Genomic DNA, 27,167 nt, shown 5'->3' with positions numbered 1-27,167 from the left:
TAACTTTATATTTCTTTAGTTTTCTGAATCTCAAAAAAAAAAATTTCAATCCAAACATCAAGATTTTCAAGCAATTTTTTAATCCTTTTTTTGAGACAGGGTCTCACTCTATCACCCAGGCTAGAGTGCAGTGGTGCAATCACGGCTCACCACAACCTTAACCTCCAGGGCTCAGGTGATCCTCTGGCCTCAGCCTCCTGAGTAGCTGGGACTACAGCCATGCACCACCATGCCTGGTGGTCCGATTGCCTGAGCTCAGGAGTTCGAGACCAGGCTGGGCAACATGGTGAAACCCCGTATCTACTAAAAATACAAAAAATTAGCCAGGTGTGGTGGCGTGCACCTGTAGTCCCAGCTTCTAGGGAGGCTAGTTGGCAACTCCTGGGCTCAAGCAATCTGCCTGCCTCAGCCTCCCCAAATGCTGGGACACAGGCATGAGCCACTGCACCCAGCCTCAAGTGATTTTTAATGCAATAAATCAGTCATGTTATGATGCATAAAGATGTCTCATGAGATTACAATACTGTATCTTCACTATACCTTTTCTATGTTTAAATACGTTAGGTACACAGATACTTACCATTGTGTTACAATTGTCCACAGTACTCAGTACAGTAACATGTTCTACAAGTTTGTAGTCTAGGAGCAATTGGCTATAGGCTAGGTATGTTGTAGGCTAAAAATCACCTAATGACACAATTCTCAGAATATAGCCCTACCATTAAGCAATCAATGGCTGTACTTTTAAGGTTATTTATTTTTGCAAAGGGCTTGGAAAGGTACTCTGATTTCTTTAGACTGGTGTTACATGAATGGTTTCTAAACTTTCAAATTTGAGTAACAGTTGAAGGTATAACTAATGATCATTTTATTCTAAGACATGTCAATGTATCTTAAGATATGTCTTAGGGGGTTTAACGTATACATGTTTATAATATTTTTACAAGTTATATAGAAAATATTGATTTTCTAAAAGTATAAATTTTGTAAGAGAAAAGGAAATACTGTGAATAATGAACTTATTTTTTAAGACCACAGTGGGGAGTTCAGGCCTTGGTTCAGGATATAGCATACTGTGTCTTTTCTTTAACAATTGAATAGAAGTCACAGTTTTGTTATATAATTATTTAGTTAGGCACACATAAAGCAAAATATTATTACACTTCATTGAGATACAAACTGGCCTGAATTAGTGAAAGTCACATACTATAGAGTATTTTTAAAGATTCACTATTATATTATTTTCATGTAAAAACAGTAACCACAATTAGCTGCCCACAAAATGTTGTCAAGCAGATATCCAACTGAGGCTCCTTTAATGAATAAAGACAATTTAAGTAAATGTTGTATCTGGAATCTTAACGAAAATCCATAGAAGTGATGGTTCTTAGGGGTAGTATACAATAGTTAAGAGCAACTAAATGATTCAGTCTTCTGAGATGTTATTCGTCTTAACCAGTGAGCTGTTAACCAGATGACACAAAGCTAGGCTAGACTACTAATGAATATGCAATATTTCTTTTTTTCAGCTGGAGATAAGTATGTGGTTTCATAGTATGCAACATACCTTCTGCCTGTTCTTGCTGCCTTTTCAGAAGATCAGCAGGGAAAAGAGAAACTGACTTTCTTTAACAGTAGCCCTGCAGTATTTCTTATTCTTTTTGGTCAAGAAACAGAAATGGAGGCATGACCTGTGCTATTTCTGTTCACTCTGGTCTTAATATGAGAAAATACTATCTTCACTCAAGACCTGTCTACATTCAACACATTTATTTTGGAAAGTTCGATGCTTTTTTACTGATACTATTGTCAATCTTTTTCTTTTTTTAAAGCTCTATTTGCTTATGTAGGGTGTGGTCAATTCCACCTTCTCAATTCACTAGCCTTGTCAATTTTATCTAGAGGCTTTGCTCAAACAACATTCTTTCTAGTTGCACTAAACCCAGGCTGGATATATGGCAAAAAGCAGGATGAAGAAGGTTTTAATTTCATATCCCAGATCCCAGGTTCCAGTTTTCAGCCTCAGAATCACAGAAAAAATTCCTCATGCTCATTTGTAATTTCCAAACGTAGTACATAAAAACTTTAAAAATTTTTAAAAACTTTTAAAAAATTCTAATGTTAAAATTCTTATCCTTACATAAAGTTAACTAGTCCTCTACTAAAACACATTTTACTTAACTGTATCAACAAAGCTTCTTTGTAATTATGCTAGTGAGATGGAAATAACAATCTAACCAGAGATAACTTTCCCAACTTGGGTTGATTATAAGAAAACTATTTCATGTGTCTTTCCCCCCACTTTGGAAATTCTAAAAGCAAAGCCTATATAAATAATATCAACACCTTGTCAAAAAGCTGTCCCTTTAAAGGAGGAAGAAAATGTTTCTTCATGTTTTTAAATTAGCATTAGGTATATATAGAGACCCAGAAAATAGAGTTAGGAAAGGAGCAAACTGAAAACAGCATTAACTTAGTTTTCACTTATTTGGTTAGCTTCTGCCTGCTCTTACATATCATTTACGTAAAGCTCAAATTGGAAATCTGTCCTGTGAAATATTCTTCCCTAACGGAATATTTTTTAAAAACTGAAGATGATTACTCTTATGGTACAAATTTATTAGAACTTATGCAGTAATGCTAGAAACAACAAAAATCATAACAGTATTTTATACAGTAGGCAGTTCTTTTAGTGCAGGTACAGTATTTCATAATCTTTTTGCCATAAAGGAATTCTGACTCTAAAGTGATAGCCTTTTTGATGTAAATGCTAATAACATTTAAAATTTGAACAAGGAATGTTGCAGGAAGATGCATAATGCTTTCCCTGTGTTTATCAAACTTGTCTTCATTTCAAAGCGTCCAAGAGTGCTATGATTCAGCTCAAGTTGTAGAAGATGAAAAATAATTCTTCAAAGAATAATGAATAATGGCCCTATTAAGCCTCCAACTAAAATTGCCAATATGTATTTATTGGAAAGAAGAGAACTTTGAGATGACCAATACCTTTTGGCAAGTGGTTTACTAAAGGTATGACCAAGCATGACTGTTACTGTTAAGTCAGAATTTTTAATATATCATATAAAAGTAACTCAAAGTTTCTATAATCTTCTGCAGGAAACCTATATAGTAAGCCAAATGCAGCCCCCTAAATGATCACAAATGGTACCCATATCTATTGCGCTTTCTTCCCAGAAACTGTCCATCATCATTCAGTGAAATAGATATATTAATATACCACTAGATACTAAGAAACTCCCCAAAGACCTCCTAAGAGCATGAAACACCACCCAAATCCAACATAAACATCAGCAAAGGCATATTTATTTCTAATAGTTTAATACCAAGGAAAAAAATACCATTCCCAATCTTCTCCACTTACCCAGGAGTTTTGCGATGATATAAAGTGCTTGTCCCCAAAGAAACAGTTTTCCATCACGGCCACAGTTGCTAGGAAATCGTTTTTGACTACCGGGGTTATTTTTTTCATATTCTACAAAGTCAGCTGGCACATAATAGTACTTTGGTACTACAGGATATCCTATGGAGTTTAAAAATAAGTATTTAAAATATAACAAATCTGTATTCGTCCACTCTGATGCTACTAATAAAGATATATCCAAGACTGGGTAATTTATAAAGGAAAGAGTTTTAATGGCCTCAGAGTTCCACATGGCTGGGGAGGCCTCACAGTCATGGTGGAAGGTGAAGGAAGGGCAAAGGTATGTTTTACACGGTGGCAGGCAAGAGGGCTTATGCATTTACAAAACCATCAAATCTCCTGAGACTTATTCACTACTATGAGAACAGTATGGGGGAAACTGCCCCCATGATTCAATCATCTCCACCTGGCCCCACCCTTGACACACGGGAATTACTATAATTCAAGGTGAGCTTTGGGTGGGGACACAGCCAAACCATATCAAAATTAGTGTCTTTCCCAAAAGTTCCCTTCAAGACACTGTAATGATTAGAAAGCAGGAAGACTTGTTGTGCAGGAGGTAACAGATTTGATAAGCTATAGAAAGCCGGATATTCTGGTTCCTTTCAGATATTGCCAGTGAAAATCACGGAGAAAAAAAATTGACTTTAAAACACTAATTCAACAGCAGATTGTTATGCTTTGGCTAACAATGAGTACATAATCTCCCTCAACAACATTTACTTTTAATACCTTTAAATGAATCAACAAATACACAGTATGCAAATATTTAGAGCCATAGAGGAAGCTATTTTTAATAGGATTAGTCTACAGAAGCTTCACAAATGAGATACTGTGTAATCTTAAATGAAGAATTATAACTCTGAGCCAATGCTAGAGCAAAGAAATCCCCATTTAAGCATTAAGCCCATTATCTACCATTCAATATCACTGAAGAGAAAAAGCCATCTCCTCTGTGACCATTTAAAAATGGATTGGTAGGAACTAAAATTATTATTTAAGAGTAGAATCTTTGTGGATGATAAAATGGGAAAATAATCAACAACCTATGTAGGATGCTACAGAAGACTTTTTGCAATATTAGCCCACAGTAAACTTAATTTTTCTAATGAAATTGCATAGATTTCCCTAAAATTTTGCTTCCTTACGTATCAGACAATCAACAATATTTGTGTCTAAAATCAGTAAGAAGGTCTATGATATACAGATAATACTTTGAACATCACTCTCTGAACACGATGAAACCTGAAGCGAGGTACATTAAACTGCTACACCTTAATGCATCAATGATCTAACACTAAACATTAAAAGATCTGCTTCAAAGGATTTCAAATATTACATGCATTACAAAATTTAATGCATTATTTCTCACACTGGACAAGTGATTATTTGTAGCATAAAGACAAAATTAACTTTTAAAAATTAATATTCACTTTGAAATCAATGTTTATCCATAAACATTTCACAACTTTTAACATTATAAGCATGTTAGTGAGCATATAATATGAAGTATTTACTCTGAGATATCTCTGGAAAACCCCAAAGAACATCACAAATTTCATGTGAGATAGGAATGGGGCTCAGTGCTATGATTGTCAGTACTTTTAAGCCCCAAAGACATCTAGAACATCTCATTTGGAATTCCTTTGAAAATTGGTTTTCCAGTTATACAGAAAATTCAGTTATGTTTTTTGAGGGTCCCTGCTGGTGGTTGACTGAAACCAATATACCCTTACTCCTAAGACTGGGCCTTCTGACCATTTCTAAAATATTAAATCCATCCTCAAAGGATGATGTTTTAGCACCATGGCAGATGTTCAAAATACAATGCTAAGGACCCTAGAAAAAACTCTAAAGAAGAGGCCAGAATATTCTCAGCAATTCTAGTGCCTTTAGACAAGGGCAGAACCTCTCTAGGTAGCCCTCCACGGGGGGGCACTCACTTGACTATAGCATTTTTAGTGACCTGGATAAAAACTAGTCACTTTCTATTATTGTGACACTATACAGAGTAATGGAGTTACATAGTAAATAACAGATGGAGGAACTCAGTCCACCTGACAAACTATGTTGGAATGACTATAGCCATGCCCACCTAGATTCATCTCCATCTTTGTCTTGCTTAATCTTCTTTCTGATTTCATTTCAGGGATCACTTATTTTTTCAATTTAATATAAATTATTGTGTTTTACAAAGGACTCATTTATACATTTTAAATAAACATTAAGGAAATGTTGGTAGGAAGAATTTCTTAAAAAGACAACTATACCTTCTGTGGTCTGATGAAGTACTGGAGTCAAAAGATCCTGATATTCCTGTACTTGCTTAGGATTGCCTCTGAAAACTCCTAAAATATAAAATATAAAATCCAGTAGCAGCCGAGCTTAATAAGGATCTCAAAAATTTTACCTTAGAAAAAATATATTAGCCCAGTTACAATTATTTTGGTAATTTTCTATGCAAATGGTAAAATTAAAATTGAAAAAAAGTAATGCAAATCTGTGTGATATTTTTCCAAGAAATTGGTTTTAGAAAGTCACGTTAGCATTTAGAATTGAAAACTGAATTTTAATTGAATTTTCCCTATTCCTAAGTATAAATGTTACATACACTCACATTATCAAGGATTACAGTATTAATGATTTCTACTAATAAAAATGTTTCTATGTAAATATGAATAATATATATGGTATCATTTTTTAAATGCTTCCAAGTTTTTTTTAATTGTTTAAATGATTTAGCATTCACTCAGAAAGCAAAAGAGTCACATATACAAATGCAGGGCAATTAACATCACTGAAGTGCAGTCTATTTTTCTAGCTGAAAAGAGTCATATTTCATTTCTGCTCTTCTTTAAACCACTTAAATCCTATAGCTTAAATTTCAGGAAAAAGCTTACTTACCATCAATCATCATATAAAGGAAAAATATGGGAAATTCACATTCAATGCCATCAAATAGCTAAAACAGAAAATAAAACATTATATTTTTCACTAACAATTAAATTATTATTATTATTTTGAGACAAGATCTCACTCTGTGGCCCAGGCTGGAGTGCAGTGGCACAATCATGGCTCTCTGCAGCCTTGTCCTACTGGGCTCAAGGGATCCTTTTTCCTGCCTCAGCCTCCCAAGTGGCTGGGACTGTAGACACACACCACTGTATCTGCCTATCTCTCTCTGTCTCTCTCTCTCTCTTTCTTTTTTCTCAGAGATGTGGTCTCCTCCCTGTGTTGCCCAGGCTGGTCAAACTCCTGGTCTCAAGAGATCCTCTTATCTTGGTCTCCGAAAGTGCTGGGGTTACAGGCATTACAGGCATGAGCTACTGTGCCCAGCCACTAACAATTAAATTAGAAGAACTATAGTTAGGTGATATGTCAAAGATTTGCTTATAGCAATAAAATTGAACTGATTTTCTAAGCAGTTTCCTTGTTCTTTTTTTAAAGAAAAATTTCCTCAGGTCTTATTATTCAAAAGCTCACTCATTCAGTTCATCAAACTGCAGTCCTTCAATAAATATTTACTGAATACTTACTAATGCCTGGAACCAAAAAGACAGAGAACTTCCCTCAGAGGCTCACAGTCTAATAGGGAGGCCAGCATGTAAATAAACAACTACTATGCAGTAGGAAATATCTACACATAGTATGTCAGGCTCATAGGGAGTGGAACACCTGAGTCTGCCTTGGAGTCAGGGAATGTTTATAGGAAAGGAGATGTTTCAGCTAACGCTAGATGGACTTCGAGATGAGCTAAAGTAACTCAAGGCAAAGGAAATAATAGTTACAAACCACAGATGCATAGAAGCACAAAGTATGTTAAAGAATCTACCAGCAATTCAGTATTTCTGGAATAAGCAAGGACGAAGTAGTGAAAACTGAAACCCAACAGATGGGCCAGGCCAGCCAGATCAGGAAGGGCCTTGCAGGTCATGCTAAGTGGCTAAGACTTTGGTCTGGAAATAAAAGAGAACCACAGGTGAATACTCAGCAGGATCAGATTTACTCATTATATTTACTTGCTAGACTGAGCAGCTGGTAATACTGAAGAGAGTTGTAGGGCAAGAAATAGGACCAGCTGGAATTCTGCTGGAGCAAAATCCAAAGAGAAAAGATGACAACCTAAACTGAGGTTTCTTAACTTCAGCACTACTGACATTGTGGCCAAATAATTCTTTGTTGTTGGGCTGCCCTATGTGGTACAGGAATGTTTAGTAGCATCCCTAGTATCTACCTTCCAGATGTCAGTAGTACCTACCATATTGTGACAACCCAAAATGTCTGCAGACATTGTCAAAAGTCTCCTGGGGGGCAAAATCACCCCACATCCTAAACCAGGGAGTAATAGAGAGGAAGAAACAGAATTTTAGGATTTTTAGGAGGCTAAATCTGCCAGCCTTGGTGATTGACAAAGGTAGATGGGTTAAAGGAAGTGCCTAGAATGACTCTCAGGTATAGGGCCTGGGCACAGGAGTGGAAGCTGAATACAAGCAGACTGTAAGACACCTAAGTGAGGATGTCCACCAGGCAGCTGCGTACAGAGGGTGGGCACTTGAGGAGAGGTATGAGTTAGGGATGGAGATCTGTGGTTAACAGCTATAGCTGAAGCTGAGAGTTCACAGCCAGAATGAAGAGAGGCTAGGGCTGTGCATGGACCCTAGGAGAAGTGCAATGTTTAAGAGGGGGCAGAAGAAGAGGAACCTACAAAGTAGAATAAGAAGTAAGTGAGAGAAGTGGAGAATAAAGAATAGGGTCACAGCCAATAGAGAATATTCCAACAAAGAAGACTCAGCAAAGACACTCAAATGCCAAGAAGTTCTGTGAAATGAAATCAGAAAAGCATCCACTCCGACTCAGTAATGTAAGCGTATTGAAGCCAGCAGAGCTACTGGGGAGTGCTGGGAAGTAAGCCAGTTTGTAGGGGGAAAGAGTAAGGGGGATGTAAACAAGGAGACACCAAGTAGAGGCCATGCTTTTCAGATGTGTGGCACAAAGAGAAAGAGGATGGAGGTGGACAGGGAAAGGGTTGAGGAAGGGTTTTGTTTGGTTTCTTAATGATAAACATCAATATGCTTAATGAGGAAAAAAGCTAATTTAAGTTGGGGAACCAAGACAGAGAAGGTAGAAATGGGGAAGATGAGGAGAAAAAAGAAAGAGAAATAGATATCCTTCTATCACAGAAGAAAACAAGTGAGGGTGTCAAGAAAGTAAAAGAGAATAGGATGGGGTATACACAGGATGGGTTAGCCTTAGAAAGAACAGAGAGCTCCTTCTGTGAGGCAAGAGAGACAGAAGGAAGTAGGGATGAAGGAAAGACACAGTGGAGGAGGCCACGCAGAAATGAAAGGCTATCAAGTAGAAAACAAAAAGGAAAGTCTGCAAACTTGAGTACAAATAGGAAAAAGCTGGAAAAGCTTTCATGGGGAGTTCCTGGCAGAGTCAGATAGCAGGACTGACAAGAACTGACAGCAATGATGAGGGTGAACCAAGACAGATCTCCTGTCTGTGGGGCAGCTCCTACCCACAGTGCTGTGGCTTTCCTTGGTGGTACTCAGCAGAAGGTGCAGAAAACTTGCTGGACAGATCCAAAGTTGGAAGTGTGCAAGGTGGTAGTTAGTTGCAGGTGGTCCAATTCAAATGTAAGTGCTGTAAATATTGGCACAGAAAATGTATTAAATAGGAAAGAAACATTTGAAGATGTTTAAGAGATAAATGGATCTTTTGGTCCAACCTAACAGATTGTAACACTGCCAGCACTGCTGAAAATTTCAAAAGTGCACACAATAAAATGGTTTCTAAGTGATAGTCAACTGTGAAATTAAATAAAATAAAGCTGGGTGTGGTGGTGTATGCCTGTACTCCCAGCTACTTGGGAGGCTGAGGCAGGAAAATCACTTGAGCCCTGGAGTTCCAGTACAGCCTGAGCAACCTAGTGGGATCTGGTCTCTATTTAAGAAAAAAAAAAAAAGGAAGTTAAATAAAATGATAAATAGCTTGTCTAGTTTTTCTGCAAAAGTGTATGTCAAATTTTAAAACAGTACGTTAATTGCCAAACAACTTAAAAGGTATAATGTTGCCTACACATTTTCTATATACAGATTCCTAGGGACCTTACCTACCTTCAGTGAGTGAGCCAATTATGCCCATGCATACAAAATATCTTTCAGCCGGGCACAGTGGTTCACGCCTGTAATCCCAGCACTTTGGGAGGCCGAGGAGGGCAGATCATTTTAGGTCAGAAGTTTAAGATCAGCCTGGCCAACATGGTGAAACCCCATCTCTATGAAAAATACAAAATAATTAGCTGGGCATTGTGGCATGTGCCTGTAATCCCAGCTACTCAGGAGGCTGAGGCAGGAGAACTGCTTGAACCCGGGAGGTGGCGGTTTCAGTGAGCTGAGATCATGCCACTGCTCTCCAGCCTGGGCAACAGAGCAACACTCCATCTCAAAAGGAAAGAAACAAAAATACAAAATACCTTTCAATACACTACGTTAAAGCAAAGTCCTCAGCAATGTGCATGACTTCTTACTTTTTTGGGGTGCTATTTTCTAGATGGCTTAAAAGCAGCTAGTATAAAACTAGATACAGTGGTATGTGTGTTTTGAAATACAAAATATTTTAAAACTAAATATTCAGAGGACTATATTTTAAAAGAAAGTGTCTAAATGAAACAGATAAAGGAAGATGGAATGGCCTATCAGTTTTAATAAAAGAATTTGCTTAAAAGATTGAAAGGAATATTGCAAACAGATATTTAATATTGTAGAAGACAAATAGTATGGATCAGGCAAGCAGAGGACTGAAAACGCAATAGAAAAATTATTCACCCAATAGATCAACATGGCCCATTATCAGTAAATACCTCACTGGTAATAAGAGCTAGCACTTACTGAGCATTTACCATGTGCCAAGCACTATTCTAAGCACTTTTATGTAAGTTGTTTAATCGTCATAAGAACCTCACGATATAGGTACTATTATTATTTTACCCCAATGAAAAAAATTAAACACAGAGACAGGTTAATTAACTGGCCCAGGGCCACATAGCTAGTAAGCAGCAGAGCCAGAATTCAAACCCAATGGTCAGTCTCCTGAATCTGTGCTTTTGATTGCTCTGATATGCGATTACCATGGAATATTTCTTAATACCTTAATTTCAGCTGGCTTGTAGTAGCATCTGTTGGGATCTTCCAGTGATGTTCTATACCCATCTCTCAAGAAACGTTTAAATCCATATTTTCCTTTTAATTTTCTAACCACTTTATCAAGTGTCTGGCTAAACAGAACTTCATCATCCAGGGCAAATGCAGGATAACTGATACAGGGGAGCAGGGCGGCATCTGTGTTCTGGAGGCAACGAGAAAGAGAGACTGTGAGTGTCCACAGCGATGTGATCAACACAGCCCAAGGAGAATAATAGAGATGAAAAGCCAGTGAGGTTATGCAGTCAAAAGTGAGCACGCTCTACTCCCAGGATCGGACAGCTGTTTCTATGGCATGTTCCAGGAAACCTTACAGAAGAGATAAAACTTCATTTGTTGATAGTATTTTCAAGGTTCAATGGGCTCAAACGTCAAAATATTAATTAAAATGGTGCGCAAAAATTTAATAGTTGTCACAACTTAGTCTGTCACAACAATTTGCTTACAATAATGAAAAAGAGGAAACAACCGAAATATCCAACAATTAGTTGAGTAAATTAGCAACTATTAAAATTTATATTGTAGAAATCCGTTTACTGGTATGGGACAATATCCACTCACAGAGCTAGGTTATCAATCAAAATAAAAAGTACTCTTATAGCTTTGTAAAATACAAATATTATATATGTCTAAAAATAAGTGAAAACATATATACCAAAATGTTGTCAAGATTGTATCACAGTGGTGGCATGAGTGGGTATTATATTATTTGCTTATTTGGGGAGCTTTTTTTAAAAATGATAATCTTACATTACTTATACAAAACGGTTTTGAATAACTAAATTATTCCATTTTGGGTGTTTTCTAAATAACAGAACCACAGACAGTCCCTAGAAAATTCTGCTATCAGGTAGGATAAGCATACAAAAGTTCATCAGGCAAGGGGAAAAAGTGTATTGAATGAGAGAAAAGAAATAAGGAATGGAAGGTTATTTTATCCAAAAGATAAATACATTATGAAAAATATTTTTCTAATATACCTTGGCAAAAAAATAATTCATCTTGGCCTAATGTTGTTACTCCCCCAAAAGAAAAGTCTATTTTTGTAGTCTCCTGCAAGAGATTCAAAGGCCAAAGCAGCCCTGTCCACAACTCGCGTCCATTTCCTAAGACCTCCCCAGGCCAGAGGAGTAAGGGGCAATATCTATCACGTCTTCTTATCCCTTTCGGACGACCACTAACATTTTAGAGTACTTTATTGGAAATTAAGGTAAAACTACATAGAAATCATAAACAATAATTCATGATCTTTATTCAATGTCTCACATGTGATCTTGATTCTCTGGGTAACAGCGAGCACAAAGTTTGCCTGTTGCGATTGTGAGCATCGAGATCCACAAATATAACTGACCACGAACAGCCCTGGAAAGAGAAAAAGAAAAACATTTCCTAAATTAAGAAAAAAAGACTTGGAGAACATTTGGCATTTTGACTGTGAAAACTTCACAAAAATACTGACATTGACTGCATTGAGTGTGGAGTTCCAGAAGATTTAAATTTTGTGTGTACTTTGAATATTTCTCAAATTTCCTGTAATAAATATTAACTTTATAATCATAAAAATGTTATTTTTATGTTTTCCCTAGTTTTCCTTGACTTTCTTATAAATCCAAATGTACTGATTACAAGATAGCCACTATATTAGTGACATTTATTTTAATGAAAATACAATTAGTTTAGCTAACATGACAAAGAATGAGAATGCAGATTCATAAAATCTGAGTTATACATTCCTCATAAAGAATATTGACTATAAGATCAAACTAAACAAATTTAGATATAATCTAGATGAATGTAAAAGAATACTGTATTAAAATATGAAGACAGGAGAATCTCAAATAACAATAAAGCAACTAATCTGAACTAATATTCACTGCATCAAGCACTATGCTTTATGTGTCACCTGGATTGTCTCATTTAATATACTGAAAAGGACATTAAACCTTACTTTAACAGAGCAAAGGTTCAAAACCAAGTCTCTAACACAGAGGCCCATTCTTTAAACACTAGATTATACAATTCTCCCATATATATATATATTTCAGACAATTCTCCCATATATATATATATGCACACACACACATATATATATATTTCAAGTAAGAAAAAAAAGCTTGAATAAAACGAATAGGTGTAACAAAATGTTAATCTATCTGCTAATCAGGTTAAAACTATTGCATTCCATATTCAACAGCTTTATTGGGGAGTTAAATATTTGAAATCACATAGAACGGGATGGGAATAAGGAGAATACTCAGAAAAATACATGGGGAAAGGGAGAAGAGGATTATAAATTTCATGTTACTTTAATACTATTTTCCGAATCTCATCCCAATTCTCACCAACTTCACAGATGCATTCACACTGAAACAAAAATATCTCCAACCAATCACCTAGACTGAACTTCAAAATCTAGCAGCACCAGACCCCATATCCAGATGTCAGATTCACTAGAGGCATTTGTTTCCTAGTAGCCCATGTTTTATGAGCTAATGAAAATTAGCTCATAAAATAGAATGATTTCTCATTCAGAATATCATTTTAAAACCTTTTTAAAATCTGACAAGTAAATTAATAAATGAACAGTGATTCGGTGAGGCTGTCTCTCAACCACCATATGAATGGTAAACTGTCCTTTCTATTACTCCGGAGTTCCAACCTCCCATCTCTACTGGTTCATGCAGCAGCTGCCACTGGCAAGGTATTGTGCACTCTGCTTTAAGGAAAACAAACAAGATCAAATTTGACCTGTGCTCTCAAGGAGCTGACCCAGGCGACAGTCCTGAACAAGATTATTAAGAAAACAAAAAGGCAGCACATCGCAACACATTACTTACTTTCATCAAAGTTAGTGGTTTAAGGGGGAGAAGAAGATTATAAAACAAGTCCCCAGGGAAGTTGGGGCACTTCATAGAGAAGGTGAGGACCATAGCTAGGCTCTGAATTTTGGTGAAATGGGAGCAAGTAGGGTAGTTACAACAAAAGAGCAGAGAAATAAATGGACATACTATGTTAGGAGCCTATGAATACACAAAAAATAAGAGCTATAATTTATCTTTAGGCCAAGAATTAATAAAGTCAATTGCATACCAAACTATCGGCCCAGAATTAAATTTTCAAAAGATACAATCTAAGTAGGATAATTTATAAATAATGAAGTGAAATGGCAAATTTGGCAATTCTCTACGTTACTTGATTAATGTAAACAGCCAACTTCTATTTTCTGGCCACAAATAAGTGGCTTATTTGTCTAAATTCATCAAAGTATTTATTCAGCTCTCAATTTTTCTCTGCCAACCTAAGAAATATGCCCAAAGGGAAAAATAATCTCATAATGTTGCCATATTTTAACACCGAGATCAAAGGGTGATTAACTATATTGTTTGGTTGTCTTCTCACAAAAATATTCCATGCTTTAGGCATTACGGTCCAGATTTCCAGGAGGGTAAAATCACCCAAGGTCATGGGCAGCTATTCCCAATCCAGAAGCAAGTCTTTTTAAAAGTCGTCAAGGAGAACCCACACATGGAATTAATTATCACCTACTTTAAATCATCAGACACATTAATTTAAGGCCTGGAAATTTCAAAGGAAGCTAGATGTCTGAACTGCTTTGAACACTTTACATAACATGAGCAATCTCTCTAGTCATTACCTTTTAGATTCTAGCCTCGGCTCATTTGTCAGTATCTTGATTTCCCCAATTAAGGACAGGAATATGAAAGGATGTTTTACATGTATATGTCACCTCAGAGTATCTGATTAACTTTGGATATTTTATTTTCATCTTCCATTTCCTGAAATCATTATAATTCTGCCATAATATCCTGACTCCACCTAAAGAGCTTATTTTAAGACTGACAGCTCAAACTTTACTCCCTAATCAAGTTTCTATAATTGTCTTAGTTCTAGTAAATGCACTAGGACTGGAAGATGATTCTGAAACCTGACCACTGTCATGGGGACTTGAGTTCCAGTGGTGGAGAAGGGCTGCACTGTACTTCCCTTAATCCCATGACCAGAACAACCACTTTTGAGACAGTCTCTAAGGCGAAGGGTACCAACTGTAAACATAAGACTTTGCTGATCTCACTGGTCTCCATTCAAAAGAAAACAATTTAAAGACTGTCTAATCTTTCTTTTCTTCATTAATCACTTCTCGGAGCCTGAGCTAAGGGACTTGCTACCCTTATCTAGAATCAAAAAATAAAACAAGGTACAACTGGTCATTGGATCTACCTACTGTACATGATCTTCACATTCTTATTCTGGAACAAAACCACACCACAAAACTATGGTCAGGAGATTTTCTCCCCTAGTTCAGTTATGAGGCTGCCACTGAGCTCTGTAGCAGATCCTGGAGAAATGTATTCTTCCAGAAGGGGTATTTACTGATGGGAATTTCCCTTCTGCACCAAGGCTATGGTGGCAATAGATGTGTAAATAGCCAGCTTTTGCTTACTGACCCAACAGCTCTTTCCAGCAGCCCTACTCACAACCCAAGCTTCTTTGTCCTCACGCACATACTGTAAAAGGAATTCTCAAACTACAGAGAAAGATAAATTTGAACATTAATTTTCAGGGTCTCAAAAGAGCAGAGCTGAGACTTGAACCCAGGAAACACAAAACTGTTGCTTACTATGACTATGATATTTGATGAAAACAAATTCTGATAGACTAAAATATTACTGTTTAAATATTATCAGACATTATTTAAATAATATTTAAATATATTTGTCAGGAAATTTATACAGAATATATTTGAGATCACGATGAAATATGTGATTCCCATAAAGAGGATTATATATGTTTCTAAATGTAGCTCTGCCCCAAATTAGCCTTTATTGTAAACAAATCATTAAGGAAACTAGGCCATTTTATCACATTTTATTCTTAGTGTCCCAAAGAAAAATAAATTTGGAAAATAGTTTCAGAATGAAGATTTAAAGCGTTTTTTTTTCCCCTTGAATATAAGGAAAGTTGTTATTGGGAAAAAAGGAGGAAGTATAGGAACGCATAATAACCACAACCAAAGCGAAAAACTTTTCCACCCAACAACTGCCCGTAAAAATAAAATTAATCTTTATTTTATCTCACATGCTGAAGCCAGGGGCAAAAGGAAAGCCTTTCACACTATTTGTGAAATGGATACCTCTTTCAGAAGCTCAATAATTATTAAGCAAAAAACAGCTTAAGAGTTTTCAAAGAAAAGGCATAGCTCCCAGTTCTAAAAGTAGAAAGTGTCCAACAGCTGAAATTTCCCATGCCAACAAGTTGATCTTCTATTAACAGATTCATTGTGGAGTGGCATTGGTTTAATTCCTGGTTTTGCCCCTGTGTGGTGTGATCTGAGAAACACTACCTCAATCTTCTGATCATTCATTTTGAGAGAGGGGCTCTACCATCTCCAAAGATCTATGACTCTCGAGTTGCCACCAAGAGGGAATGTACTTTTTGAAAGTTCTAAATTAATTTAGTTAAAGATACACAATCAGGTCTTCCAAAACCTTATACCAATGGGCCTTTAGAAATAACTGTGAATATCAATATGATCTGAAATTCCCCAAGTCTTGAGGTGGTTTCTATGGATTTTCATTTGAATAAAGCATTTTTTAATCTCAATTCTTTTCCCAGCAACTAACTTTTAATTAGATCATAGCTCTTTTAAGTATATACAATGACATTATAAAATGATTAAACACTAAAAAGATAACATACACTTTTAAATGTGCTACTGTTTAGCAGGCACATTATTAATTTAACTGGTGTAGAGGTGGGAATAGTAACATTTTCAATGTCATATTTCTGCAATTCTCCACATCAGAAAAAGAGATGAAAGGGAATTTGTAAAAGTAGGACACTGACACTATCTTATAAAAATGGAAGATGAAGGGACTTTACTGGCAACATGTGATATTCTTGTGGCTAAACAAATAAGACATGGCCCGTCGTGGTGGCTCACGGCTGTAATCCGAGCACTCTGGGAGGCCAAGGTGGGCGGATCACCTGAGGTAAGGAGTTCAAGACCAGCCTGACCAACATGGGGAAACCCCACCTCTACTAAAAATCCAAAAATTAGTGTGGTGGCACACACCTGTATTCCCAGCTACTTGGGAGGCTGAGGCAGGAGAATCGCTTGAACCCATGAGGTGGAGGTTGCAGTGAGCCGAGATCGTGCCACTGCACTCCAGCCTGGGTGATAGAGCAAGAAGTTGTCTCAGAAAAAAAAAAAAAAAAAAAAAAGAAATAAGACATCATCTGTCCATATTTCTATCTGAAATAATCAAGTGGTAGTCAATTCAGCAAATATTTGGTGCATAGCTCCATTGGAAATAGACATGACCTGAACAAGGCCAAAAATTAGCTCAGCTTAGAGCAGTTGTTCTCATCCTTGCTTGTATATTAGAATTCCTGAGGAGTTCCAAAAAATCTCAATGCCAAGGCCTCCCCCTACACCAATTAAATCAGAATCCCTGGAAGTAGAGCTCATATATGAGTATTTTTTTAAATTCCTCAAATGATTCCTATGTGTAGTCAAGACTGAGAAACTGGCTGAGGAACAGTATCAGCAATACAGTTATAACTCAGAATCCAAATGCAGAGTAAAGCAATTTACTGATTTTAGAATTATAGCTGAGCAATCTATGAAAGCTTCCTGGGAAAAGTAGAGCACTGAAAGATGGGTAGAGTTAGGAAATGTAGCTTGTATGTATGTGTGTGAGTATACACATACTTGGAAGGGGTGCATACAGGTATGTAAGCAACATAAACTAAGACTCAGGTACTTCAAAGGAGATGACACAATTGCAAAAAAGAGCTGGCTACTACCATGTAACAGCCAACCAAGAGACACTCAGCTCCACTCAGCTCAGTATTTGGTATGTCACAGAAGCCAGGTTAGCAAGACCTGTACCTTTCCAGACTGCTGATAACACCACCTCTGGTTTAATCCATGCCTCCTCTCAGTCTCCTTGATATATGCTCTAGAAAGCTTTCAGTTCTTTCTCTTCATTTCTCTTCCTTTGTATTACCACTACTTCATAAATAATAGCAACAAGAGATGGCATTTATTAAAAGTTTAATCTCTGCCAAGCACTATGCTAATTAACTTTTATCTGCATGAAAACCTCCTGAGTTAGGTCCTATTATCATTATCTTTATTTTTTTAGACGAGGAAGCTGAGGCTTAGTTAAATAGTTAAACTCACTGGTGGAATTGAGCACAGAGCATGCAGTGATGCTGTCTCCTGACCCCTAATATAATGCCATTCTTTAAAGTCATTTTATCCTCCTACTCCTGTATGTATGTCTGTCTGTCAGTCTGTCTATCTATCTATCCATCCATCCATCCAGGAATATGAAAATGGGTGATCCAAAGTATGTGGTAATTCCTCATGACCTTCATGTAGACAGAGCCCATGTATCCTCCAGAGGGAGTTGGGGTGAGAAGAGTGCTTGTGCATGTAAGGAGGAGAAGCGAGGTGGCTGCATTAATATACTACAATTAAAAATATTCTTAAATTCAAGACTCGAGTAAATAGTATTATAATTGACATTACAAAAACCATGTCATTTTTTTTGCACAACTGTGTAACCTCCTAAAATGTTTCTTTACTGACTTAGCATTTCAGTAGCTTAAGATTAATTATAATATCAGTTAGAGACTTCACTTTACCTCACCATCTTAGGAATCTTTATAAAAACTGCTAAAGAAAATTAGCCTACTTCTTGATCCAGAGTAGTAACCTCTATTCCTACATTTTATTCCTTTTCACTGACAACTCAATCTATGGTCACTTGATTAGATTCTTTCAGTACAAAAACTGGCTAAAGGTCTAATGAAAATTTAAGACGACCTTCAAGGTTTCTTTTTCATCCCCAGAGAAAATGAGATTTTAGACATTTGATGGTAGCCAGTTGAAGGTGAAGCTAGGATCAAAACTCCCAACTATCTGGCTAAACACATCACACAAATTCTCTTCTACATGAGATATACATTGAAACATATTAAACTGAAACCAACATGAAAACTGACATAAAAATATAAATATACAACACCAAATAAATTTAAAAATGTGAAACTCTCTACAAAGTAAGTAATAGACTTGAGGGAAAAGTCACTGAACCAAGGAAATCAGAATTCTTTATCAAAATTTTTTCTTCTTTTTTTTTTTAAAAGAAATTAAGCAATGGCCTTTAGTTAGAAAACTAAATTTTAACTGGCAAATCATTTTCAAAGGAAAAGTTCAAGCATGAGCTTCTACATAAATTTTGGACATTCTCTGATTATACGGAAATGACTTTGTTAATGAATAGTCAAATTAATTAAATGTGCAATTCAAATAATCAAAGATTCTGGGGCTCTTATTTTTTACCTGGTTGCCAAAAAGGTTGAATCCATTAATTGCTTCTAGAGCTGCTTTTGCTAAACCAACAGAGCTAAAAGAGAAAAGGAAATACTTTAATTACTCTAATGTATGTGGCTACAAAACAAGAACCATTATCTGATGAATATTCAAAGCAAATTTCTTTATTAACATTTATAACAAATTCTGTAAGAAGAATAATGTCTAAGAGACTTCATTCTGACATTCCAGTATTTTAATTTTTCTTTTGTATAGTTAGTGATCACCTGGGAAAAATATTTTTAGGTTCACCTTGATCTAAACTAATGATCATACTACTGATGGGAGTAGTTTTAATTCCAGAATCATTTTTATTCACTAACTCAAGAAAAAAAGAGGAACTTTAGAGGAAAGTATATTATGATGATAAGTGCAGTAATTAGCAGGTTGGGCATCATTAGTTCAGATCAATGTAACAGAGCTTTTCTGACATCAAATCTGAGTCTTAAGAAAGATCTTGCATATCATACAACTATCAGAGTGTGGCTTAAGGTATTCTTCAAATACTCTTGCTTAAGATCCAAAAAATAGGCATTATTTTATGCTCACAGAACAACTGATCACCTTATCTCTCATTTTTTGCTATATTCTTCCCTTTATAATAAAATGAATACTATTTCCCTTAGTGTCCTACTCTTTTGGCCTCTCAAATGCCATATACTATAGTGCTGGAAAATGGGAAGACCCATTTCATTAAAAATATGATATCATCTTTTAAGTATCTACCTTTAAATATTTTATATCTAATACCCAGTTTAATTATTACAAATTTTTATTTGTTTTACTCAAAGCAACTGTATTTGCCATTAATATCATTTAAAGTTAATGATCTGTCATCTATTCAGCATTTCTCTGAAACAGATTATCAAACTATGGTCCTCAGAGCAGCACCTTCAGTATTACCTGGGAACTTGTTAGAAATGCTAGTTCTCATTGCTTCTTGGGAGTAGGACTCCATAATCGGTGTTAAAAAGCCTTCCAGGTGTTTGAATGCACTTTAAGTTTGACAGCTACTGCTCTAAGCTATTCATGTCATCATAATCTATACCCTATAAGTTGTTTCATAACCTGTTTTTAAGAAATCATCACTTTTATTGCAGGACAATAAATAGGTCAGACACTTATTTTAAAGATACATGGATGGGAAGATGGAGTAGACATAATTTTCCCTAGTCTTCTCACTAAGTACAACCAAGAATCTTGGACATTACATATAAAACAAACATAAAAAGACTTAGAAACATGGATAGAAGAAGGCAGCTTAGCTATGAACTTCAGGACTCTACGAACGACACTATGGTAAGTGCCCTAGGTTTCTTTTTTGCCTTAAAGTCAAAGGAGCCAACTACTGAGAAATGCCAGCACATGTGTACAAAAAAATCCTCAGCAAAAGCCTGTCTCTCTAGCCAAAGGACAGGAAAAGAGCAGCCAAGCAAAAAGAAAACTTTTAGACAATAACCACTCAGAAAAAACTTTACCCTACCCCCATCCATTCCAGCAAAGGCTGAGTAGAAACCGAGACTTCTACATTCATGAGTCTATCATGAGGCACAATGTTCAACTCCCAACTCTCTCAGTCATGGTGGTGTCAGAAAACTACAAGGAAGAAGTCAACACTTTCATTTCCAATAGATGATAAGAAACCACTTCATCACCAATCAAGAGGTCACACCTTTTCTCCTGCCCTATAAAAGAAGGCCAAATGAGAACCAGTAATGAAGCACTCCTGTATTTCCCGGCCAAGGAGGTATCAGTGGAGGCCTACTGGGGAGCTGGATGTCAACAAAAATAATGGCCTTATATTCCTACCTGGCAGTAATGAGGTGATGTGCCCTCACCCCTTCTTATACCAGAGTGGTATAAAAAAATACAGCCAAAACAGAAAGTTAAAATAAGATCTAGGGTCTTAACGCTATTATGCCGAAAATACTCATATGTCAATCAAAAAACATTCCTCATACCTGGAACCAGAAAGATCTCAAACCAAATGAAAAAAATACACTCAACGGATGCTAACGTTGAGAAGAAAGAGTTGTTAGAATTATCTGACAAAGATTTTAAAGCAGTCACGATAAAAATGCTTCAATAAGCAATTACGAACATGATTGAAACAAATCAAAAAACCAGAAATCCTTAAGAAACAGGAAGTATCAGCAAAGTTTTTAAAACTGAAAAATATAATAGTGTAAATAAAGAGATCAGTAGATAGGCTCAACAGCAGAATGAGGAAGAGAGAGGAAAGAATAACAAAACTGGAAGACAGAACAACAGAAATTTAAACAAAACAAAGAAAATAGAATGGAAAAAAATTAGGGCCTCAGGGATTTGTGGGATCATAACAAAGTATCTAACATTCATGTCACTTAGATTCCTAAAGGAGAGAGACAGAGGGCAAAGCAGAAAAATTCCCACTTAGCAAGAGCCATAAACCTACAGATTCAAGAAGCTGAGTGAAACACAAACAGAATAAAATTTAAAATGTCCATGCTAAGACACATCATTAACTTTTGAAAATTAAAGACAAAGAATAAAATCTTGACAGTAGCCAGAAATAACACATTACCTATAGGGGAAAAATAATTAGAATGATAATGGATTGTTTATTAGAAACCATGAAGGCTAGGATGTGGCACAAGAGTTTCCAGTGACTGAAAGAAAAAAACTACCCCATCAGAAAGTTATACCAGTAAATACATCACTTAGCAATCAGGAAGAAACCAAGACAATCTCAGATGAAGGAAAAGAAGAGATTCTATCACCAGCAGACCTACCCTGAAAGAATGGCTAAACTCCATTCTCTAAACAGAAAGGTAATTTTTTAAAAAGAGGAAAAAACAAGTATCAGAACACCAAAAAGAAACAAAAAGCATGGTAAGCATAAATATGGGTAGATACAATAGATGTTTCTTCTCCTCTTGAATTTTATGTTGAAAGTTGAAGCAAAAATTATAACATTGTCTGATATGATTCTAAATGTGCATGGAGGAAATATTTAAGATAACTATTATAAATTCAGAATGGTAATAAGACATAAATGAAAGTAAGTTTTCTATACTTGACTTGAACTAATAAAATGATGATATCACTACACTGAAGTGTTACCTACAGCAATAGCTAAAAAGCTATACAAAGTGATACAATCAAAACCACTATTGATACATCAAAAATAAATTTTAAAAAATCTTAAAAGTACCCACAGGAAGGTAGGAAAAATAAAACAGAAAGAAGAAAAATAGAATAAACAAACAAATCATCAGCTAAGTTAGGAGAAGGTGGAAAACAGTTAAAAATAACATTAAAAAGAAATAAATAAAAAAGAAAATGGAAGACTTAAGCCCAAACATATGGGAAATTAAACTTAAAAGCATGAAATATACCAATTAAAAGAAAGAGATTTGCAGAGTTAAAATATGGCTCACCTATGTACTGTCTATAAAAAAGTCCCCTCAAATATAACACTATAGACATGTTGAAAGTTAAAGAATGGAAAAAGATACATCACACAAACAATCAAAATAATGCAGGAGTGACCATATTAATAATAAAGGAGACTTCAGAGCAAAGAAAATTATCAGAGAGAAAAGGGTATTATAATATATAATAAAAAAGGTCAATCCACCAAGAAGACATTGCAATCCTAAACGTGTATGCACCAAACAACAGAGTTGCAAAATGTGTGAAGTAAAACTGATAGAACTAAAAGAACAGATAAAACCACAGTTATGGTTGGATACATGCACACTTTTCTCTCAGTAATTGGTAGAACAACTAGACAGGAAACCAGCAAGGATACAGAGGAAGTAAATGAGCATTAACATTCAAAATCCTTAAAAACACATTTGCAACAATATTCAGCAATATGTAAGATGAATTATCACCATGACTAAGTAGGGTTTTATGCCAGGGAAACAAGGCCGGTTCAATAATAAAAACCCAATTAATACAATCTACCATGTTAACTGGTTAAAGCAAAACAAAATAATATGGTCATATCAATTGATGCAGAAAATGCATCGAACAAAACCCAACATCCATTTATGACAAAACTCTCAGAAAACTAGGTATAGAGGGAAATTCCACAATTTTTTTAATGATGTGTCTTTCTTTTAATCTATAAAAATTTAAGGGGCACAAGTGCAGTTTTGCTACATGGAGATAGTGCAGAGTGATGAAGTCTGGGCCTTTTTTTTTTTTTTTGAGACAGAGTTTCGCTCTTGTTGCCCAGGCTGGAGTGCAATGGTACGATCTCGGCTCACCACAGCCTCTGCCTCCTGAGTTCAAGCAATTCTCCTGCCTCAGCCTCCTGAGTAGCTGGGATTACATGCATGCGCCACCGCACCCGGCTAATTTTGTATTTTTAGTAGAGACAGGGATTCTCCATGTTGGTCAAGTTGGTCTTGAACTTCCAACCTCAGGTGATCCACCCGTCTTGGCTTCCCAAAGTGCTGGGATTACAGGCATGAGCCACCATGTCAGGCCTGGGCTTTCAGTGTAACCATTGCCTGAATAATGTACATTGTATCTATTAAGTAATTTCTTATCCTTCAAACTCTTCCCACCCTTCCACCCTCTCCAGTCTCCAATGTCTATCATTCCACACTCTATGTCCATGTGTACACATTATTTAGCTCCCACTTTTAAGTGAGAATATGCAGTATTTCACTTTCTCTTTCTGAATTAGTTTAGTTTCACTAAAGATAATGGCCTCTAGTGTCATCCATGTTGCTATAAAAGATGTGTTTTCATATATTTTATGGCTGAACAGTATTTATTTGTGTACATATACACCACATTTTCTTTGTCCAATCATCTGTTGATGAATACGTAGGTTGATTCCATATCTTTGCAATTGTGAATTATGCTGCAATAAACATATGAGTATAGGTATCTTTTTGATGTAATAATTTCCTTTCCTTTGGGTAGATAGCCAGTAGTGGGATTACTGGATTGAAAGGTAGTGCTATTTTAAGTTATTTGAGAAACCGCCATATTGTTTTCCATAGAGGTTGTGCTAATATACATTCCCACCAACAATGTATCAGTGTTCCCTTTTCTCCAAACCCTTCCAATAGGTTAGTTTTTGACTTTTTAATAACAGCCATTCTGACTGGTGTAAGACAATATATCATTGTGGTTTTAATTTGCATTTCTCTGATGATTAATGATGTTGAGCATTTTTTCATATGCTTGTTGGCCATTTGTACAAATTCTGCCATTTGATTTACAAAAATTCTATAGCTAACTCTACTTGATGGTGAAAGAAAAATTGAATGCTGCCTCTCAAAACAAAAATGTGTGCTCTCACCATGACTAACATAGTACTGGAAGTTCTACGTGGTAAAATAGGGCAAGAAAAGGAAAAAAAAGAATATAGCTTAGAAAGGTACAAATGAAACTGTCTATTTGCAGATGACATATGCTATGATTTGAATACATTTGCAGATGACATATGCTATGATTTGAATATGGTTTGTTTGATCCTGCCAAGTCTCATGTTGAAATCTGATCCCCAATGTTGTAGGTGGGGCAAGGTGGGAGGTGTCAGGATCCTGGAGGCAGATCCCTCATGAATGGCTTGGTGTCATTCCCATGGGATTGAGTGAGTTCTTAGTCTGACTTCCCTGGAGAAATGGTTGTTGAAAAAGAACCTGGCACCTCATATTCCCTCTCTTGTCATGTGATTTCTATACTCCGGCTCCACTTAGCCTTCTGTCCTGAGCTTCTTGTATATACAGCCTGCAAAACTGTGAGCCAAATAAACCTCTTTTCTTTATAAACTACCCAGGCTCCAGATTGGAGGCTTTGTTAGAATGCCTCACCCACTTGGAAAGAGCAAAATAACATGCAGAGATTTATGCTGTAAACTTTTATTCAAGAAGAAACACAGAAACTCAACAGAAAAAGTGAAAGAAACTTCAGACACTTTGAAAGCTGTGGGTGGCAACCTGCATGGTGAGTCAGGTGAAAATCTGTCTCCAGGGTGTGATACACATTTACACTGGGGAGCTGGGCAATCCAGGCCACAGGGGAGTGTCTCAACCCTACCAAGCACTGGTGCTGATTTGGTGCTGCAAGGAGCATATGAGAAGTGGTGGCTCACGCCTGTAATCCCAGAACTTTGGGAGGCTGAGGCGGGTGGATCACCTGAGGTTAGGAGTTCAAGACCAGCCTGGTCAACATGGCGAAACGCTGTCTCTACTGAAAATACAAAATTAGCTGGGTGTGGTGGTACATGCCTGTAATCTCAGCTACTTAGGAGGCTGAGGCAGGAGAATTGCTAGGACCCGGGAGGTGGAGGTTGCAGTGAGCCAACATAGCGCCACTGCAATCCAGCTTGGGTGACAGAGCAAGACTCCATATATAAAAGAAAAAAAAAATTGTTTTGCATGCACTCCCACACTCTAGCAGGAATGGAGGGAAGCCATTGCTGATTCTACTTCATAAGGGACCTCGCAGAATTCTGCCAGCTAACTCAGACAGTGGTCATAGGTTGGAAGAAGCTGCCAACTAAAATAAGCAATCTAATCTACAGTGTGTATAAACCCCATTGATCAGAAATGAGAGGTAAGCAGGAAGCAGGCTCTTGCCACAGAGGCAGCAGCTGGGAGCCCCTGCTTTGCAGGCAGACTGGGAGGGGTGTGGCCTGGAAGCCTTGGTCTTTGTCTTGGGCTGGAGAACTTACAACCTGGGGCAGTTTTGCATTCTGAGTGCAGACTGCCTGGGACCCAGCCAGCTGTTGCCAGAAGTCTGTGAGTGTGAGACCCAATATGTTAAGAAAAGTGAGTGCTGGGTGGGTCTCCCTGCTGCCTGTTACCCCTCTCCCCTCCCTGAGGATTCTTTTATGCGACAGAGGCAATTCCACTGCTCTGTGGAACATTACACCAGTGGCAGGGGAACTGCCCTTGGATCCCTACTGGGGGTCACAGCCTGAGTCCGCACCTGGTGAGCCAGAGTGAGGACTTGCCTGATCCAGGCCCCACAGGCTATGCCCCTATGCCCATCTTGGTAGCCTAACACCACAGATAGGGACTTTAGGGAGTTCCATGACCCTTCCCATTGCCTGGGATATGAGTGTTTCCCCAGGGCAACGTAAGCCAAGTATAAATCCCCATGGTCACCACTGCATCTGGCTCTCTCCTGCTAGTGCCACCTCACTGTGAATCCTACTGCTCCTCTGAATTTGCCTATCCTGTGCAGCTGTCTCAAGCCAGTCTGGTGCTGGGGGATATTTGCAAGGGATCTAGTGATAGGAAGACACAAGGGTTGAAGGTACTTGAGCAGAACAAACTTCCACAATGGGTACGCATCCAGTGTGGCACCCACTACTACAGCTTAGGACCAGAAAGGGAAGGGACCTTGTCTGAGCAAGCTAATGGCCTCAACAAGTCCCTAAATTGCAGTTGGAGGTCAACTGACACAGCCCTCTACAACGTCTGCTAACATAATAACACGGTGCTCAGGAAGGAGAAAACTTTTGCATGACCTCAGCTAACACCATTACTCATACCACTCAGGCTGTTCAGGAGGCCTTGGGCCTATTCATGTGCCCAGTACATTACTACTACATCTGGCAATTGAGAAAGTCATTGCACTAAGGCTACTTATAACCAAGGAAATCTTACAGAGTTCATGCCACTCCCCTACTGTCACCATCAGTGCTTGCACAGGCCCCTATGAGATGAGAGGACAGGTCAGCCTTGTCCAGCTCCACCCAACATCACCCACCTCTGGAGCTAAGAGCAGGGCCCAAACCACTACACATCCCACAGACCTGTCCACAGCCGGAAGCACTAAAGAGCTTCTCCAGATGGTTGACTAGAGATGCTGGTAACCAATTCTCCTCAGAAGGAAGAAACAAAATCACAAACAAATAGTCACATCCCAAATACAGTGTTACAGGGAGAGGGCTGGAGTCCATTGGAGAATTCACTGGAAGGATCCACAACATGCACACAAAAGATAGTAATAAGAAGCTGGCAGAGTATCAAACCCTGAGAGATTTAGTATTCTGTGGAAAGGGTATTCTCTAGTCTTTGACTGCTAGTATCTAAACTCAAGGAGAGCTTTTCTGCCCTCATGAGTCCAAATGCTGGAGTGGGCTGCAATCTGGGGACTT

At 37.2% G+C, this 27,167-nt stretch overlaps 1 protein-coding gene across 3 annotated transcripts in view; it reads right to left on the bottom strand.

Moving 5' to 3' along the window:
- Window positions 1–27,167, bottom strand: part of PHKB (phosphorylase kinase regulatory subunit beta) — a 227,564-nt gene that overhangs the window by 90,832 nt on the left and 109,565 nt on the right. For all 3 annotated transcript variants that reach the window (XM_025371409.1, XM_025371407.1, XM_025371408.1), the window contains 6 exons: window positions 19,022–19,085; window positions 11,914–12,009; window positions 10,595–10,792; window positions 6,347–6,404; window positions 5,713–5,790; window positions 3,383–3,541 (listed from right to left, as the gene is read on the bottom strand). In XM_025371409.1, coding sequence (XP_025227194.1) covers window positions 3,383–3,541; window positions 5,713–5,790; window positions 6,347–6,404; window positions 10,595–10,792; window positions 11,914–12,009; window positions 19,022–19,085 — 653 coding nt within the window. The remainder of the gene's footprint in view (window positions 1–3,382; window positions 3,542–5,712; window positions 5,791–6,346; window positions 6,405–10,594; window positions 10,793–11,913; window positions 12,010–19,021; window positions 19,086–27,167) is intronic.

Source organism: Theropithecus gelada, chromosome 20, assembly GCF_003255815.1.
Source record: "Theropithecus gelada isolate Dixy chromosome 20, Tgel_1.0, whole genome shotgun sequence".
Lineage (NCBI taxonomy): Eukaryota > Metazoa > Chordata > Mammalia > Primates > Cercopithecidae > Theropithecus > Theropithecus gelada.
The sequence above is the reverse complement of the archived record's forward strand: the minus strand, read 5'-3'. Positions and strand labels throughout refer to the sequence as shown.